This window comes from Lutra lutra, chromosome 16, assembly GCF_902655055.1.
Source record: "Lutra lutra chromosome 16, mLutLut1.2, whole genome shotgun sequence".
NCBI classification, from domain to species: domain Eukaryota; kingdom Metazoa; phylum Chordata; class Mammalia; order Carnivora; family Mustelidae; genus Lutra; species Lutra lutra.
The window spans coordinates 627,961-646,735 of record NC_062293.1 but is presented as its reverse complement, the minus strand read 5'-3'; the positions used below and the strand labels follow the sequence as shown (position 1 = coordinate 646,735).

Below are 18,775 nucleotides of genomic sequence, written 5' to 3'. Positions count from 1 at the left end.
GGACAAGACTCCCACCTCCTTGAATTTTGGCTGCTACAGAGGCCCCGTCATCAGTTTTGAGGCTGGCGCACCCCACTGCTGTTTTCATGAAAGGGGCTGATGGGCTTCAGGAAGGAGGTGGGGCTCCTGACCTCTTTGTTTCCTAGGGAGGTTGGGAGGAGTGGGGTCGCTGTGCTGAGGGAAAGGACACTGCAGTCTGCCACCCGGACGCTGTCAGGAGTTACACTTCGTGGATGCAAAGAGAACACGTGGCCTTGGCTAAACTGCTCGCAGAGAAATCTGGAGCACCTGCAGTTTCTCCCCCACTTAGGCTTCAACCCCACGTTTGCAGATCCCGGAATGGCTCTCAAGGGCTCTGTAACCAGCCTCTTTACTCAGAACGGAGGTTTCGTTGACCCTGTATCAGGCCCTTTCCCACAGGTCCCCCAGCCTGAGTGACTCCATTGGTACAGACCCCAGCACTTCTCCAGGGGGTGGGGGCCCACATGCCTTCCCAAAGGGCCCCCAAGTGTCATCTCTGAGAGAAGACAGTGTTTTGGGTACTTGAAATATCTCCCTCCTCTCCCTGCACTCAGCCTTTTGAGGCTTGGCCATTTGAAGTCAGGGGCGCACTCTGCCCCTTACACGGCTTTGTGTGGGCCAAAGCACTTGCTCTCCGCCGATTAACAGGGGTTCCCCGAACTGGAGACCTGGGTATGTTTCAGTTTAGAACCAGGACTGGGAAAATTGCAGCTCCTGAAATGGAAAGCAAGGAATAACATTAGCAGAAGCACCAAGGGAAGGGTCTCCTGGAAAAATACAGTGAGCCACTGACTACAGAGGGGTCCTGGGGAGGTGGTAGGACAGATGGGAGGGTGTATCCCTGCTGGAACATTCCTCCTGGGCAGGTGCCCTTAGCTGTGGGCAGTGCCGGGAGCCCAGGGCCCCGACTGAGTTCTGGGTGGGACTAAAGCTTGGCCATTTCTGCCCAAGGTGGGCCTCCTCAGACAGCCTTTGCCAGGACCCTGTCAGGGGTTCACTTCCCCCATCCCCTAGTCGTGCTCCCTCCCCTTTATCTATTTCCGGCAGGATTTGGGCAGGGGGTGGTGAGGGGATGTGCCTCTTGGACCAGTCTGTGGTCCAGCTGGATGGGCAACTGTAAAGAGACTCATGATGCCAGATTTCTGTCTACGGAACCTCATTTCCCATGCAATTTAGTAATGCAATTGGAAATGAATTCTTACAGAAAAATTATTATTTCAAAACATAATGAACCCAAAAGCAAAACTTTAAAGTCACAGTAGTGGAAAGTGGGGGTTTATGATTATAATTTATGACTTGGTCCACAAAGTGAATCACAGGCGTACAGAGTTACTTCGGCACAGAGCACACTAGGTTTTAGGGTTGGGGCCCCCACAACCCCTGAGGGCAGCAGCAGCCCCTGCGTTCCTGTTTCCCGAAGGATCCCTGGCCCCAGGCCCCTTTCCCTGGCTCTGGACTGAGCAGTGAGCTCCTCTCTGTGGACAACCAGCTCCTCTTGGGTCCAGGCCAAGGTCACCGTGCAGAAGAGGAAGGTTCTCTGGTCACCATGTGGAAGAGGAAGGTGCTCAGCGTCCCCCCACCTACAAGGGGCTGCCCCTGGCCACCAGCATCTTCAGGCCTCTCCCTACCTCCCTGTCCCCATCCTTGGCCCCTGTCGCCCACACTCAGGACCGCCAAGCCCCTTCCCCACTGTCTGCCGAGTGTGTCCAGCACGCACACTGGATGGCACCTGCCCTTCCCTCGTGGTGTGAATGGAGAGAGGGCCGTGGACTGTGTGGCCAGCGGCTCTGCAGGACGTCCTGACCGGGAGATGGGGGACCGCGGCTGCTCTTGGGAGGGCAGGGTCCTGACCCACAATTTTGGTGATAACTATCCTTGGTCATTTGTACATCCCATTCTGTGGTCCTGGCTGCTCTCCCACTTTGGGAGCTGGCTAAGGGCTGTGTTTCTGGAGTTTTCTCTCTGTGACCCATATAGGCCTGGGGTGATGGGGGTGTTTGGACCAAGGGCAGCAGATAAGCTGAAACGTGATGAGGCCCATCAGGCTGAATCACCTGCCCATGGAGGTGAGAATAAGACTTGTTTATGAATCCCCGGGGCCAAGAGTTGTGGTGGGGGTGCACAGAGACGTCCCTGTACTGAGATCCGCAGGCTCGTGGTCTCCAACTATCAGTGAGAAATGGGAAGCAGCGCTCAGAGAGTCCTGGGCTCTTTGAAAATGATGGAGCCATCTGAAAAAAACCTGACAATAAGGATGGTTAGGATTTTTCAGAGATAAAGAAAAGAATAGCACCCATAGAAGGAGAAGAAAATTATTAAACAAAACAGTCACAGCTCCACGAGGTGGGACGGCCGGAGGGTCACATACGAAGGACAGAATGTACTTCGTGTGTCCTTCCCACACAATGGGACACTACTCAGCAGTGAAAGGGAGGGAATTCAGACACAAGCCACACAATGGAAGAGCCTTGAGGATGTCGTACTAAGGGAAATAAGCCAGACACTAAAGGACAAATTCTGCATGGTTGCACACGTGCGAGGTCCCTAGAGGACTGACATCCATAGAGACGGAACGAAGATGCAGGGACGGACACAGGATTTGATGGGGCAGAGTTTCAGTTTGGGGAGATAAGACACGTCTGGAGATAGTGCACAATGTGAATGTTGTTATCGCCACTGGGTCGTCACCCTCTCAGTTTCTCTGATCCCCCACCCCCACGGTCCCCCCCCCCCCCGCCCCCGCAGCAGGCACATAGGTCCAGGGCTTGACTGACAACCAGAAGTCGGAGGAGTTATGGCAACTGAGGGGAGCAGGTGGAGGGAAACAAAGACGCCTTGTCCCCTGCCCACCCCTGGGTGTGCACCGCTCAGACTCCCACTGGGGCTGCTGCCGCTGACCGCGACCTGTGACCCTAGTGTTCCAGCGCTTGCCTTCTCCCCCCAGGCTGTCACCACCCCGAACCCCAACCCTCCCTCCCAGCCCGGAGACTTCCCTGCGCGGGACTCTCCCGCTCCCAAGTTCACCAAACCCCATGATACGCCCCGCCCCCCGCCGCGCCCCTCCCCTCCACTGCGCCCAGCTCCCTCCAGGCCCGGCTGGCCCTGGGTTATTAGGCGCGGTGCATTCTCAGCTGGCGGCCGGGCAGGTAGCAGCGACGACCAGGGTCCCCACGCGGAGCCAGCTTTCCTGGCGGGACCTGCGAGCGTCCCTCCCGCCCAGCGCTCGGGGCGTGCAGGGGGACCCGAGGCTCAGGTTGGACCCCACGCTGGGTGAGTGAGGTGAGCGGGGTGCCAGCTCCAGTGCCGGGCGGGCGGGGCTGGAGGAGTGGGGGTGGGGGCGGGTGTCAGGGAGTAGGACAGGGTGTTGGGGCTTCTGGGTGTGAGCGTGTTGGGGTGATGGGCTGTCGGGGCGCCCTCCCGCAAGCCCCCTGAGAGCACAGGCCCACTTGGAAGCCGCAGGTGCGCAGGGCGGGATCCGTGGGGAGGATGACCCCTGGCCAGGCAGCAGACCAGCGGCTGGGCCGGGTCCTCTCTGGGCACTGGGCTCAGGTCACGCAGGGTGGGACGGTCCAGACTTTATCATGGTGATGGTAGATCCTAGGCGGCAGAGGGAGACAGCCCGATGCCATTATTATCCCTAGACCCTGGGAGGTGGGGTCACAGGGGCCTCTCTCCTTCCCCTTCCCTCCCCTCCCCTACCCCACAGTTAGGTATCCAAGGTTTCTGTTCTTTCTTTCTTTCTTTCTTTCTTTCTTTCTTTCTTTCTTTCTTTCTTTCTTTCTTTCTTTTCCTTGTGAGGATGATCCTCATCCCGGAAGCACAGACTTCAGGTGCCCCTGTCTGTGCCCATGGAACCGTCAGCCAGACCATGCTTCAACCCCCCACTCCCAGGCTCCCCAGTTCTCTCTACCTGTTGACAGCCCCTCCCCCAGAACCACTACTCTGACCTCCACTGTCACAACCGTCTTGCCTTCTGTGAACTTCACATAAGGGCAGCGTTCTTCAGGCTGGTCCCCTTCACTCGTCGCGGTCATCCAAGTTACTGACTGAAGCGCCGTTCCGTCGTCGTTATCGCTACCGAGCATTTTTAGGGAGATGCCGCAGTTTGTGTATCCACATTAGTATTTCTGGACGTTGCTTCCAGCTCCTGACTATTAGGAATAGGCTGCTTGTCAACATTCTCGCTCTTGTCTTTGTGTGGACAATCTCACTCATTTCTCTTGGGGGCAGATGGAGAGAGGGACTGTCTCACTGATAGCCCTGGGTTGCTTTCTGAAGGGGCTGCAAACTTCACACTCCCCCAGCTCGTCCGTGTGTGCCCTGACACCCGCATCTGCCCCTGAACTTGTCTGTGCGTCCAGACACCCGCATCCGCCCCCAGCTCCTCCGTGTGCGCCCTGACACCCGCATCCGCCCCTGAGCTCATCCATGTGCGTCCAGACACCCCCATCAGCCCCCCAGCTCCTCCATGTGAGCCCTGACTCCCAGGATCTGCCCCAGCTGCTCTGTGTGCGTCCAGACACCCGGGATCTGCCTTTCTGGCTCTGGCCATTGCCGTGGGCATGCGGTGGTTTCGACCTGGGTTTCCCTGATGACTAAAGACACTGAGTGTCTCTTCCAGTGCCTCTCAAACATTTGGCTATCCTCTTTTGAGAAGTTCCTTTTCAGATCTTCTCTTTTTCTTCACATCCAAACAAGTCATTAGATGGTATGGATTTATAGTTAGTTCGTATAGTTTGGTTATTAGTTCTTTGTCTTCTAATAATCTTTTCCCAGTCCATAATTTGCATTTTTACGCTCTCGGTGAGGCTGCTAATTTTTTTTTAAAAGATTTTATTTATTTACTTGACAGACAGACATCACAAGTAGGCAGAGAGGCAGGCAGAGAGAGGGGGAAGCAGGCTCCCTGATGAGCAGAGAGCCCGATGCGGGGCTCGATCCCAGGACCCTGGGATCATGACCTGAGCCGAAGGCAGAGGCTTTAACCCACTGAGCCACCCAGGCACTCCGAGGTCGCTAATTTTAACAAAGTCCATTAGATCGGTCTTTTCTTTTATTGCAAGTATTTCCTGTTCTTTTGTGAGAAATCTCTGCCTGTTCATGGTCATGCGGGTGCTCTGTATTTCTGCCAGAGCTTGATTGGTTGGTTGGTTGATTGATTTAAACGATTCTATGCGGGTCCACAATCCAATTCAATAGTCCTTGAGTTATTTTTGTGTATGGCATGAGGTCGGGGTCAAGGCTCATTTCCCTCATGTGGGTAGAGAGAGGTTACAAATGCTTTCCCTCAGCAGACATTACTTTTGCAATCAAAGCCATGTTTTCTAAAACATGCAGAAGAAATAAATTGGGAGAAAGGACTACTCTGGGGCAAGCACAGCTGTCCATAGGTCCCCCAGCCCGGGGCGGGGCACTGTGCCCTCGCATGGCCTCCTGGGAGTGGGAGGGGCCCCGGAGCTGATCTTTAATGAGCATCTACTCCTGCAGACCAAGTCTGCTGCCCACAGATGCCTCCTCCCTACCCAGAGGAGCTGCACAGCCCGACACCAAGCCCCACGTGAGGCAGCAGAGATGGCGCTGAGCCCCGAGCCCGTGAGCAGGTTCCCCGTGCTGGCCACGATGGGCAGCCCTGAGCCCGAGCCGTCTGGCGCCCCCAACGCCTCCCTCAACGGCTCCTGGGCCGGCCCATCGGAGCCCAGCTCGCTGGAGGACCTGGCGGCTACAGGGGCCATCGGGGCGGTGCTCTCGGCCATGGGCGTGGTGGGTGTGGCCGGCAATGCGTACACGCTGGTGGTCACGTGCTGCCGCCTGCCCGCCGCCACCTCCCTGTCCGTCTACGTCGTCAGCCTGGCGCTGGCCGACCTGCTCTACCTGCTCAGCATCCCCTTCATCGTGGCCACCTATGTCACCCAGCGGTGGCACTTCGGCGACCTGGGCTGCCGAGTCCTCTTCAGCCTGGACTTCCTGACCATGCACGCCAGCATCTTCACGCTGACCGTCATGAGCAGCGAGCGCTACATGGCCGTGCTCAGGCCCCTGGACACGGCGCGGCGCTCCAAGGCCTACCGCAAGGTGCTCGCTCTGGGCGCGTGGCTGCTGGCGCTGCTGCTGGTGCTGCCCATGACGCTGGCCATCCGGCTGGTCCACAGAGGCCGCAAGAGCCTCTGCCTGCCCGTCTGGGGGCCGCACGCCCACCGCGCCTACCTGACGCTGCTCTTCGGGACCAGCATCGCGGGGCCTGGCCTGGTCATCGGGCTGCTCTACGCGCGCCTGGCCTGGGCCTACTGGCGCTCGCAGCGGGCCTCCTTCCCGCAGACGCGGCGGCTGCCCAACCCCCGCGTGCTGCGCCTCATCGCGGCCATCGTGGGGCTCTTCTGGGCCTGTTTCCTGCCCTTCTGGCTGTGGCAGCTCCTCACCCAGTACCGCGGGGCTGCGCCACTCTCACCCCGCGCCGCCCGCCTGGTCAACTACCTGACCACCTGCCTCACCTACGGCAACAGCTGCATGGACCCCTTCCTCTACACGCTGCTCTCCAGGAGCTACCGTGACTACCGCCGCCGCCCGCCGCGTGGCCCGCCAGCCCGGCCTCCTCCTGCAGGGACCCGGCCGCTCGCCGTCCTCCGGGAGCTCGGGAGGGGCCCGCGGCCCCCCGTGAGCGCCGGGGTCCAGGGTGGGAGGTGGCCTGAGCCCTGCAGGGGACCCCCCCGCCCCGGAGGGCAGGCTGCCACCCCCAGCCCCTCCTAGGCCCCCACCGCCCCCATGCCTTAGCTGTCTTCCAGAAAGTTCTCTGCTCTCCCTTCCACATGGCTCAGTGAGTGTCATCGGTCCACCCTCTTCCTTGTGCTGCCCAGAAGGCCCCACGCCCAGACTGACTAGGAGGGTGTGTAGGAGGCTCAGGCCCACAGCCAGCTTCTGAAGATCACAGCGGGACTCCCCGACCCACAGCAGTGGACGTGAGTGCGGCCGGGGCCTGTGGTGAGCCGCAGCGGCCCCCTGCTCTTCGGGCTGGCGTGCAGGCAGTGGGGCACCTGCCCCGTCCCTATCCCTGTCTGTGTTCCCAACCACGGGCACCGTGTCAGCATTGGAACAATAAAGTCTGAACTCTGCACCCGGTTGCACCTTGGCGTGGGGACGGCACATTGGAGGGGGGTGCGGGGAGGGGGGCGGCTCAGGGTGCTGCCCATAGCACCACGGGCCAGTCGCTCTGTCTGCAAGGGTGCACGTCTTCCTATGAGGCTTTGCTGCTGTCTGGTCCAGCTGTCCCGACATGGTGGCCTCGTGCCACCCAGCCCAAGCCAGGCCCAGGGTGTGGGGCCTGAGACCCTGTGGTGAGGCAGGAAAAGACCGGCCCGGCTCGTTCAGGGATAGCATTGTAGGGGGTGGGGTCCAGGTCACACCTCTTCTCCACCCGGGGATTTATCTCATGCCTCCTAGGGACACTGAGGCCACCAGGCTCTGCCCACAGAGAGCCCACGGGGAAGGGTTTTAGACCTCTACCCACCCCCAGAGGCCTGTACCCCCTGTCCTGTGGCCCAGCTCCCACCCTGCGGGCTGGTCTCTGTGCCATCTGGGCCCTGGTCCCCTTCAAGGCCTGCCGGGATTCCAATGTGTGGGCAGGCAGAGAATGGCTACCCCTGCTGCAGCCCCTAAAGGGGGCATCTGGGGCCACTGGCCCCACTCAAGACCCCAAATGTTTCTGGAAGAGAATGGCCCAAAGTTTGCACCTTGACCGAGACTCCAGGTCTCCGCTTCCCAAGTCCTGATTTTAGAATGCGCCAAGAAACCCTATCCTTGGAGAACAGACACCCCCAAAAGCGTCCCTGCAGCCCCCATTCATATGGACAGGAGAATGCATTTGGCACCATTTCTTGGAGTGATACTGAGGAAGTCACATTTAAAATAATTTTTTTTAAGTAGGCTGCATGCCCAGCGTGGAACCCAGTACACGCCTTGAGCCCATGACCTTGAAACCAAGACCTGAGCTGAGATCTGAGCCAGATGCCACGCCTACTGAGCCAACCAGGCATCCCAGGAAGTTAAATTTTTACCCAAAACTTAAGACCTGGATTGAAGCATGATCTGTGTCAGAGTGGACCCGAGTGTCCTGGTTAGTCCTCGCGGGGACACCCGGTTGTGCCGAGCTGCATGCAGAGGGAATGGTGGAGGCCAGGGCAGGCACGGGGACAGAGATGAGACTTGGGGTTGGGCGGCATCCTGACCCGAGGCTTGCATGGGGGAGTCGAGATCGTAGTGGGGGTGTGGAAGGACTTAGGGTGAGGCCGTCGGGAGGCTGGGAGGTTAGGCAAGGAAGCCACTGCCTCTGGGGTCAGGGGAGGCTGGGCAAGGGCAGTAGCACAGGGCGAGCAGGAGCTGAGATGTTCTGGACACTCAGCAGAGGGCTTCTGGCCAGGGTGGAGAGACCCCCAACGGGACAGTCCTGACTCACTGCAGGGGCCAGGAGGGAGCCTGCAAGTCCTGGGAGAGGGTTGAGGTCAGAGATACACACACATACAGGGGCAGGAGTTTCTGGGAGCCACCTCCAGGGAGGGGGGAGGAAGAGCCCCAGAAAAGTGATTTTGCTAGAGGGTCCATCAGAGCAGGGGAGACATTTGGGCCAGGTCCCTGCAGGCTGAACTGGGGCCCAGGGGCCCTTTGGAAATACAAGATGGAGGTCCTGGCCCCATGCAGACACGCTTTGCCTCTGCCCAGCTGGCCTTGGGACTCCTGTCCTGTGTGTCTGTCTCCATCATTCAGGGCCAAGCCTGTCCTGCCAGCCTCACGGCATAGGTCCTTGAGTGCGGTGGCTGCCCCAGGATAGTCCGTTCTTCCAGGCCTCCAGAGCCTTGGGACGCTGGGACCTCAGATGTCCAACATCCACCGGGGCACGGCGGGCTCAGCAGTGCAGGTGAACCTGAGGCGTTGGGGATCCGGGAAGGAGGGACCGCCTGGCAAAGGGCCAAGTCTTCACGGGCAGAAAGGGAGAGCTCGAGGCTGCCGGCTTCACAGGCCTCACGGCCAAGGGCTTAGGTCTGGTTGGAAACGAAGTCAAGGTTCTGCCTGCAGCAGCCTCCTTGCTGCGTCCCCGAGAGACCCCACACACTGTGGCCATCCACCATGTCTCCCCGATGACAACTCTCTCCAGTCCCTGGGCCCAGCTGACGCCCCCATCCCTGTCCCGTGTCCCCCCACCCCTGTCCCCCGCCCTGTCCCGAGTGCTTCAGAGTTTAGAATGTTAGGCAGGTGCTCACATGTGGACACACTCAGCTCCCACACTAGTGCATGCTCTGTGCCTGTGCGTTCACACCCACGCTGCCACGTGGAGACCCCGCAGGCTCACTGTGGCTTCGCTGGCCTCCCTGGGCCCTCAGCCCACAGCCCTGGCACCCAGGACCCACTCAGTCAAGGCCAGGTGACCGAAAGAGGCCTTATCTGGCTCAAGCCCCACAGCCTGTCAGGCACAGTGCTTGGCTCTCTGGCCTCACCAGGACGCTCTGCCTGCTCAGAGGTCAGGCTGGCTCCTGCAAAGGGACCCCCTGCCCGCAGGGCCCCTGGCCAGAGCCTTGAATCCCAGTCTGGGGCCCCAGGGTTCAGAGGGTGCAGAGGGTTGCAGGTGGCCTGAGCCGGGGCAGGAGCTGGAGCTCGGGACGTTCCCAGGGTGAGGCCCCCGCCGAGCCAGAGCGTGCAGCGGCCAGAATGAGCTCGGACCCGTCAGGGCCATCCTTGTTCAGCTACAGATCTCCCGAGGCCCCGTCACCCGCCCTAGCATTGCACCCCCCCCAGGTGCACGCATTTTCCGTCAGTCTACAGAGCTGTGAGGGCTTCGTCCCACCCAAAGCTGGACTTCGATCAGAGAAACCGAACCATCAGCACAAAAGGTAGAAAGGGTTTCTTTGAGGAGCTGACTCACGCTGTGAGGGGCCGGCACGCATGCGATCTGCAGGCTGGACACTCAGGCAGGAGCGGAAGCCTCAGCCTTGAGGCAGAAACCCTCCTTTTCTGGAAAAGCTCTGTTTTTTGCTCTTAAGGCTTTCCATGGCACGGATGAGGCCCTCCCTGCCCACCCGCGTCATGAACAGTCTTCCCCGCGAGCAGTTAGCCGATCAGAGGTGTCCAGCCACGCTGTCCTGGGGGTCAGCACCCTGTTCCTTTGTAGAGCTGAGTGCTCCTTACGGGGTCACGCGGCGTTGTCTGTCTGTCCATCCGTTACGGGCTGGAGCTGCTGTCCCGTCTTCCCTAACAGGGACGGAGCTGCTCCAGACATGCGTGTGCACGTCCCCGTGTCAGCGCGTTTGCACTGTCTTGGGGAGGTTCCTGCAGACTCTCCAGACTGTTTACCGCGGCGGCTTCACACCCGGTGGCTCCTGCAGCTCCTGGCGCCCACAGCGTCCCGTCGCAGCCTCCCTCCGGGCGCGTGGTTTGTCTTGAAGAGCAGCTCTCTGGGCGCACTTGGACTGGCCCTGGCCGTTCTGTGACCTTGTCTGTCTCTCGGAGGCAAGCGTCTGCGAGGACAGGGCCGCCGGCCTGGCTCCGACCCGCTAGCTCGTGTCAGGATGGTGCTGCTCAGGGGCTCGCGGCGGGGTGAGGCCGGACAGCTCCCTTCCCGGGCCGCGGCACCTCAGCTCCAGAGCAAGGGGAGCCCGGGCTTCCCCTCCTGTAACGTGTGGGAGAGGGGGGCCAAAGGGCCCCTCAGGAGATAGGGACAGTGGCACGGCAGTCCTCACCATGGGTCATCTTGGCTCTGGAGCCTCTTGGGTTGGGGATCATCTTAGCCCTTTTTGGCCAGTTCCCCCTCTTTCTGGGAAGATGCTGACCAGATCCCCTCATCCCCCTGTCCTTGGGAGGACAGTGACCAGGTCCCCCATCATCTGGCCCAAGGAAGGCTCTGACCAGACATGTCCACGGCCCCAGCTGGTCTCAGATGCGACTGGGAGGCTGGAGGGCTGTTCCAACAGTTCCCAGTTCCCAGGGGGGAAGGGACACTCAGCACCGAAGGGCCTTCTCTGTGAACCCCCTCGTGTCATCTAGAGCTTAAGGTCATAGGGCTTTGCTCGACAGCTCTCTTGGCTCAGGCTAATGGGGACTCAATGACCCAGGCCGGCCTGCCCCCACAGGCTCTGACGTCCATCTGCTGGGGACCCAGGGGACTGTGCCTTTTTGGGGGAGGAGTGGCAACTGTCAGTTGAAATATGTTTTCTCCGTCTGCAGGGAAGTTTAATTTAGAGGGAAGGGTGCTGGTCATGGGAGACTCCTGGGCGAGCGGGGGACGGGCAGGAGAGGCAGAGCCAGGGAGGGACACAGCATGTCTTCCCACCATGGGCCCTCGAGCAAAAGAGACAGATAGACACAGGGAAGGAGGGCACAGGCCGTCTGCCTGAGGGAGCAGAACGCAGCCAACAGGGTCTGAGGGCTGGAGGCTGAGGGGTGGGCATGGAGTGCCTGGGGGTGCCGGGTGCTGCCCCAGGAGCAGTCATTGGGCTGCACCCTTGGCCACAGTCAGTGCAGCTTTTTTGCGGATGTTTCTGTTCTTCCTGGGTGTGAAGGAGCCTCTGGTCACACTTTGAGCTGCATGTCTCAGGGTTCCAGTGTCCCCCAAAAGCTCCAGACCTATCCAGGGACCAAAGCCCTGGAGAAGGTAAGGGACGGACGTTGGGTACCCAGACACCAAATCACATCACAACCAGGGAGACCTTCCATGGGTGCCAGGCCCAGTATCCTGTTTGGAAAGTGGGGTCTGGGTGGCCATTGGAGGGACCCGGGAGCCTTGGGTAATGGGACAGGAGGCCCACAGCCTAGGGTGGGGGACTCCTTGGGAGCTGAGCGAGACTCCAAGGAATCAGCCCTGAAGCATCCCTGGGGGCAGGAGCCCAGGATGGTCCAGGCCCAGACAGCATCCAGGAGTCAGACGGCCCTCCCCTGGGCCATGCACAGCCAGGCAATGGGGCCTGTGGGTCCAGCTTATTTAGACCAGGACAAATGGCCTAAATTTAGGGGCCCGGGTGACCAGTTCTCCTGGTCTGCCCAGGACAGAAGAATGTCCCAGGATTTAGGACTTCTGGTGCTAAGACCTGGCCCCTCCCAGGATTGCCCCCCACCCCACCTGATGTCAAGAAAGAGGCAGGAACACGGTGGGTAGCTGCCACGTCCTCCGGCTGCTCTGGGCCAGTGCTGGAGCCAGGAGACGACTGCCAGCTCCCTGGAGAGAGCCTGAGGTCTTGTCCGGCTTCCGTGGCTGAGCAAAAGGAGCTTTAAGGACGGAGGCAAGGCTGGCCTCCCACAGACCCTCCTGGCCCTGGGGCCCCTGAGAGAAGTCGAGCCCTGGGGGGGGGGGGCAGGCTTGTATCCTGATGGCTCCCGTGGTTCCGACCCCCAGCCCTTGGCTGCTGTATGGCCCGTGAACCTGGTCTGATCATTTGCTCCCCCCAGCCTCATCCTACCTCCTGCTGGGGTCAAGTGCTCCCAGCTGTGCCCCCAGCACCTCTCAGACAACAGGGCTGTGGAGGCCTTGGGAGCAGGACACCGGGAAGAGAGCCCAGGAAGCCCCCAGTGGGTGCTCAGCCCAGGGCGCTGGTGCCCTCTGACCCCGGCTTCCACAGGCCCAGTAATGACTGGAGCCCGGACGTGCTCTCAGACCTGAGTGGCTGGGCCCTCCCTGCCTTCATCCGGCCGGTTTCCCGCAATGACCCGGAATCCTCGGGTTCTTCCCATGCAGCCATGGCTCCCGGGACCCCGAGGCCTGCACTGGCTGCCCTGGACACCAGCGCTGCCTCAGCTCACCCCCGCAGCTAGAGGAAGCCAAGTCCTGGGATGGAGCAGGGGACCAGCAGAGCTGTGCGTGGGGCCCCTTCACACGTAACCAGGAGGGTCCCAGGCCATAGCCCAGGTGTGTCAGTATCAGGGTCCACTCCGGAAGCTTCAGACCAAACTGAACTCCCAAGGCCTGCAGGCCTCACCTGGGTGAACTTCCTGGACAGTGGGGCCTGTGGGGGGGAGGCGAGAAGGGAGAGGCGGGAGGGAGGAGAAAGGGGAGGTGACGGGGAGCCGCCGGGGCTCCAAGGCCGTGGCGCTGGCTGCTGTGATGCTGTGAGACGAGGGGACCCTCCGTCCGGGCCCGGCCCTGGCCTCCGGAGCGGCAGGCTCAGAGCAGAGATGGGAGGGGTGTGGACACGGGTTGATGAGCACACGAAGGTGAGGGACACACGGGCTGACGACGAGCTCCCTGGGCACTCGACATTGTCCACTGGACACCCTGACCTGCAGGCAAGGAAGCAGACCCGCAAGCCTGGCCGGGCCGACGGCAGCGTCCAGCGTCCAGCTCACGTCGGCCTTCCGTCGCCTCACCACTGCCCGTCCAGCCCCACCCAGCCATCCGGCCTGGGGTGCTTGGGCTGCTCCTGGATCTCTAGAAGCTTCCGGGACAGTCTGCATGTTCATTTCCTTGTGGATGTGCTGACCCATCCCTCATTCCCCGGCCCTCCTCCCCCGGCTTGGAGGGCGTCTCTGCTTGTGCTGGGCTCAGGGTGCCCGGCGCTGTGGCCACAGGGCTCGGGGAGAAAGGGAACACTCCCTCTGCAGTTCACCTACAAAGCAGTGATGACAACAGCTAAGAAGGCTGAGGAAAAAGGCATTGGTGTGATTCCCTCCGAGACATTAAGACGGTCCTGAGGGGACAGGGTGGCCGGGGACTCAGGAATGAAACAGCCTAGAGTCCAGGGTCCCCCTGGATATAAGGCAGATGTGCTAACCACTACATCAGGGGACCTGGGGTCCCCCTGGAAACGAAGCCTCCAGCCCAGGAGGGAGGTGAATTCTAGCAGGGAATGTGGGTTGGGTCCCTGAGCAAAGCAAAACCCAGACGGATTTTATGTGCAGATGTGAGCCATAACCTCGTTAAAACAACGAAGAGAAAACACAGTGAATATATTTCTTTTCTTTCTTTTTCTTAAAGTAAGCTCCACACTCAGCGCAGAGCCCAACACAGGGCTGGAAACTCACAACCATTGAGTTCAAGACCTGAACTGAGCTCAAGAGTTGGATGCTGGGATGCCGGGGGTGCTCAGTCGGCGAAGCGTCTGCCTTTGGCCCAGGTCATGATCCCAGGGTCCTGAGATCAAGCCCCAATCGGGCTCCCTGTTCAGTGGGAAGCCTGCTTCTTCCTCTGCCCACCCCCCACCCCCACTCATGCTCTGTCTCTCTCTCTCAAATAAATAAAATCTTAAAAAAAAAAAAGTTGGGTATTAACTGATGGAGGCGCCCAGGCGTCCCTCACAGTGAACGTATTTGTAGTATAAGGAATAGGAAAGCTTTTGTAAGTTGGCCTAGAAGCCAGAACCCGCAAGGAAGAGAAATTCACTTAGAGACATCATTTAAAATTGCAATGCAGAAAAATATATTTAAGGCCAAAACAGAAATGATATCCCTGAGAGTGAAGTTAGCATGACCCACCAAGAGGTAGGTAAAGTCTGTAACTCATGCTCTGGGAACCCCACTTCCAGGATTTTATCCTAAATCAGAGTCAGACGCCAATAAAGGTTTATATGCAGAGATACTCACTCCAGCATCACTCTAAGAATCAGACCCCTCGGAATGCTCCACAGCTTTAAATAATTATGGTACGGTGTCGAGAGAGGAAGGTGGTGTTCCCCGATCCGCACTCTCTCTGAGTCGATCTAAGGCCTAAGGTGGGATGGTAGAGGGGAGACAGGAGGTAAAGCTGTACAACGTAACCCCAAATTTTATTGAAAACCAGTGCGTGTGAGTGCACACACATGCATCAAAGCCGCACAGAGATGCTCGGCAGTCCCGTGACATGAGGACCAGGACCTGGCAATGTCCTGCCCCCATGTCCTGCCGGGGCCCCACCACTCCAGAGCTGTGCAGATACCCCCCTCCCCCCGCAGAGTCCCCAAAGCCATGTCCTCTCCGTTTGCTTTGCTGCTGGGACTTCCTGCAAACAGGACCCGTCAGGGGTCCATCTTCTGGCTGCGCTCAGCAGTGCAGCGTTCCTTTCCTCACGAAGTGCTTTGCGGACGGATGGGAGGCCTTGTGGTCTTGGCCATTACCAACAACGCTGCGGGGATCACTGGAGTGGGAGCCTAGGCCTCCACTTCCTAGCAGCTCCAGGCGGGGAGCTGCTGGGCCATGCGTCTGTCTTTTTTTTTTTTTTTTTTTAAGACTTTATTCATTTGCCAGAGAGAGAGAGAGTACACACGAGCAGGCAGAGCAGCAGGCAGAGTCAGCGAGAGAAGCAGGATCCCTGCCAAGCAAGGAGCCCGATGCAGGACTCGATTCCAGGACCCTGGGATCATGACCCGAGCCAAAGGCAGTGGCCCAACCAACCGAGCCACTCCCAACGCATGCGCGTCTTGAGTACAAACTGCTTCACCAGCGGGTACGAGCGTACCATGAACTCGGACTCCGTCTGCGGGGCTGGCTTGGGCTGGCGGCAGCAGAGGCCTCTGCAGGGGGGGCCGTGCCCCTCTGGAAGACCCTGGGCAGCAGAGCCAGTGGGACAAGGACTGGCCAGGATGGGGTGTCTCGCTGCATCCGGAGACGGGCGAATGCCAGGCCTCGGGGTGCTTCCCTGCACGACCGCCAGCCCCCGTCCTCCAGCCCCCAGCCCCCACCCCAGCCAGGGTTCCAGGCAGGCTGTGGACCCCCTCCCCGGGGGAGGGCACCCAATGGGGACTGAGACAATGAACTCTGTTCTTGACATCCCCCCCCCCCCCCCCCCCCCCGCCCCCGACTTCCAGAGGTGGTGGGGAGGCTAGGGGGCGGGGAAGGAGCGGGAATCCAGGAGGTTTCACAGCCAAGCAGCCGTCTCGCTTCCCTGGGGCTCCAGAGCCAGTGCGGATGATGGGTTTTCCAGGCACAGGCACATTCCCACCCCGGGCTCCGGGCGGTGCAGGCTTGGCGGGGACCCTGTGGTGCAGACCCGTGAGTCCGTGTCACGGGCCGTTGGCCCCCAGGAGCTGCGGGACATTCCCTATCAACAAGAAACCCACACGTCCAAGTTCCCCAGGCCCCTCATGTTTCCAGGAATTTGTTCTTTGGGAAGTGATTGTACCCAAACCAGCAGCCACCACTGTTTACCTGCCTGGGGAGCCCTCTGCTTGTGGACACTGTGCTCCCCAGACAGACCTCTGTGGGGGGGCAGCGCTTGTCTGGGGGGCCGCACAGCGCTGGCGGGGTGTGGGGCCCTACGTGGGAGGGCACCCTGAGCAGTTTTGAGAGGCCTGAACTCACCTGATTCCACACCTGTGCACACCCAGCTGACAGGTGCTCCTCGTCAGGGTCACCTGAAGGGCCAGCCTTGGGGGACAGGACGCTGGGGCTCCTTTGTCCCCTGGAGAAAGCACTCAGAGCCCATCCCCAGCTGCACCTTCCTTCCACCACTCACCAGGCATGAGAAAGGAGGGGAGCTTGGCCAGCGGAAGGTGGGAGCCCCCAGCCCCATGTAAGGGGAGGCAGGGGTGGCCCGAGTCCAGCCTGGGCCCCTAAGCACCCCAAACTGCCCAACCAGGAGCCCCAGGGCCAGGGCAGGTTTTTCCACTGGCATTCCAGACGGATGACACTCGAGCGGGAAGCGGGGCTGCCAGTGCCAACAGCCAGGAGCACCAGACTCACTTTTTCCAGGCTGGCCGAGGGCTCACCCCCACGTGAGGGGCGAGGGGCCAGTTCTCCCCCAGGAGAGCCCCATCCCGAGCTGCCCAGGGGAGCCTCCCAGGCTGGACAGCTCTGACCTGCCCCTTTCTCTCCCTGGCACAGGACGCTGGGGTCTGGATGCCAAGTGGGGTCAGAGCAGGAAACAGCCTCAGGCGGTCCGTGGCCTGGGGAGCCCCTGTCCAGCTGCCTCACTGCCCTGCTTCCATGTGTGTGTTCCCAGGTCCCCCTGGGGGCCCGCGGGGAGGGTACCTCCGTTTCTGCCCTCTGCCTACCAGCCCCACCCCCTCTTCCTCCTTCCTCCCCAAGCCCACAGCCACCAGGCAGAGCGGAGGGGATTGTGTGTGCCCCACTGCACCCCAGGCTGGGCCGCAGGTGGCTGGCAGCCAGGAGCCTTCAAGATGGCCAGTACATGGCCCTGGGGTGGATAACTCTAGGGGTGGGAAGGCGGTGACGAACAGTGTGGGCAGGTGAGACACCTGTGTCGGGCAGGGAGGGGGTCCCTGAGCTGACAGTGAGGCTGGGGCACCAGCTGGGATCTCAGGTGGGTCCCGACCCAGGCTGAGGGGTCTGGGCTCAGCCCCTGAACACAGCGTGTCAGAGGCAAGACCCACGCACCCGGGACGCGAGGCCTCTGCTGGGGCTCTGAGGAGGCAGGGTGCGGACCACCAACCCCACCCCCACGCTGCGTTGGCTTCCCGCAGACAGGAGGGGGTCCACGGTGCAGCCAGCCCCTGCCGTGTCCCCCCACCCCACAAAGCCCACCAGGTCCCAGCAGCCCCCACCAGTAAGGCGGGTCTAGGCTGTGCGGGGCAGTTGGGGAGGATCTCTTCTGGGGTCCGGGGGCCTGGAGAGGGGAGCAGCCCACATTTTCCTGAAGACAAAGCCTTGGTCCAGTGACCCACCCTGGGCGTGTGGAGACCCTGGGTGGCGCCCATCCTCCTGCCGTTTCCCTCTCTTCCCTCCTCCTCACCACTCATGGGAATCCTCCAGGAATGGGGTCCTTGCTGGCTGCCCCCCACCCTCCCAGATCTGTTTTCTCTATTGAGAGAGACCCAGAGAGCTTGTCCGGTACCACCAAGATCGCGAGCCCCCGTGTGTCCACAGGGATGGGGACGGTGGCTGGGACACCCGCACTGCAGGCTCCCCAGAGGGACTGTCCACAGCCCTGGCTCTGCTGGGATCCACAGGGCCCCAGAGGCGCTGAGACAGAAGGGACGTCACGGTGGTGCCTGCAAGTCTACAGGGGGGACAGGGCCCGGGTGTCCGCTGCGGCCACTCCATGGGGCTTGGCTGGTTCAGGCGGGAATGGAGGGGCAGGCCGGGGCTGGGATGGTCACAGAACCTGCAGAGCCCTTCCTGGGGGGCAGGGGGGGCCTACAAAGTGCATTCAGAGCCAGCGGTCTACGCGCACTTCTCCTGGGACTAAGAGCAAGTGAAAAACTGGTATTCACAGTGTCAGTCTGCCCAAAGGGGACTGGACATGCTCCGCACTCCACCCTCCCCCCTCGGCCTCCAGGAGCCTGGGGGCCTGATATTAATGGCCCTCAGTCCCCCAGCACTCCCCTGCTTGGTTTCAGTTTGTTACTGTTCTGTGTCTGTCCTACTGCCTGGCCCTCTGCCGCTGCTTCCCCAGGTCACACCCACGGTCTCCCCCCGGGGCCCCCTGCACCCTGTCCTCCCACACAGCACTGCTGGGTTGTGTGCAGGGCGCCTGCGTGGGGTGTGACCGGCTTGCTTTTGGGAGGATGCTGTGTGAGGCGGGACTCCTGTCCCCGCTGTCTTGGGTCCTCAGCCCGCACCGGTCTCCCAGAGACACCCCCTTGCTGGACCTTTGCTACGGGCCATGGCATCGTCCACGTTCTGACATCGGTCTTCAGTGGGTGGGCTGGTCTGTTTGGATGCAGCCCGGGGGAATGACTATCTGTTCACAAATGGGAGTTTCCACCCGGGGCCCGAGGACCCCTTCTTGAGTGGGAGGGCGCGTTAGCTCGCTGCCAGTTCCTGGGCCTGACTTGGACAACACGCTGAGTCACTCACGGGAGCCTGGGAGGCCAAGGGCCACTTCCCAGATTTACCTACAGACGAGGAATGA

The 18,775-nt window shown here is 60.7% G+C and overlaps 2 protein-coding genes across 2 annotated transcripts; one reads left to right on the top strand and one right to left on the bottom strand.

Moving 5' to 3' along the window:
* The first annotated feature begins 3,151 nt into the window (after positions 1–3,151).
* Positions 3,152–6,774, top strand: UTS2R (urotensin 2 receptor). Its single transcript, XM_047705926.1, has 2 exons — positions 3,152–3,291; positions 5,509–6,774. The coding sequence occupies exon 2, from the start codon at positions 5,593–5,595 to the stop codon at positions 6,763–6,765; it is 1,173 nt and encodes a 390-aa protein (XP_047561882.1). The 5' UTR covers positions 3,152–3,291; positions 5,509–5,592; the 3' UTR covers positions 6,766–6,774.
* An 8,644-nt stretch (positions 6,775–15,418) lies between these two features.
* Positions 15,419–18,528, bottom strand: LOC125087491 (splicing factor, proline- and glutamine-rich-like). The gene is made up of 3 exons (XM_047707879.1): positions 18,522–18,528; positions 17,124–17,655; positions 15,419–17,044 (listed from the first exon to the last, which is right to left on the bottom strand). Exons 1-3 carry the CDS (start codon positions 18,526–18,528, stop codon positions 16,414–16,416), a joined length of 1,170 nt encoding a protein of 389 aa, XP_047563835.1. The 3' UTR covers positions 15,419–16,413.
* Positions 18,529–18,775: the final 247 nt, after the last annotated feature.

What these genes read in the sequence shown, in the direction of transcription:
- UTS2R (XM_047705926.1), top strand. Translation starts at nt 5,593, where the DNA reads ATGGCGCTGAGCCCCGAGCCCGTGAGCAGGTTCCCCGTGCTGGCCACG.
- LOC125087491 (XM_047707879.1), bottom strand. An exon ending in CACTGTTCGTCACCGCCTTC is followed by an intron (nt 17,045 to 17,123) that starts CCACCCCTAGAG and finishes CCTGCGGCCCAG; the next exon opens with CCTGGGGTGCAGTGGGGCAC.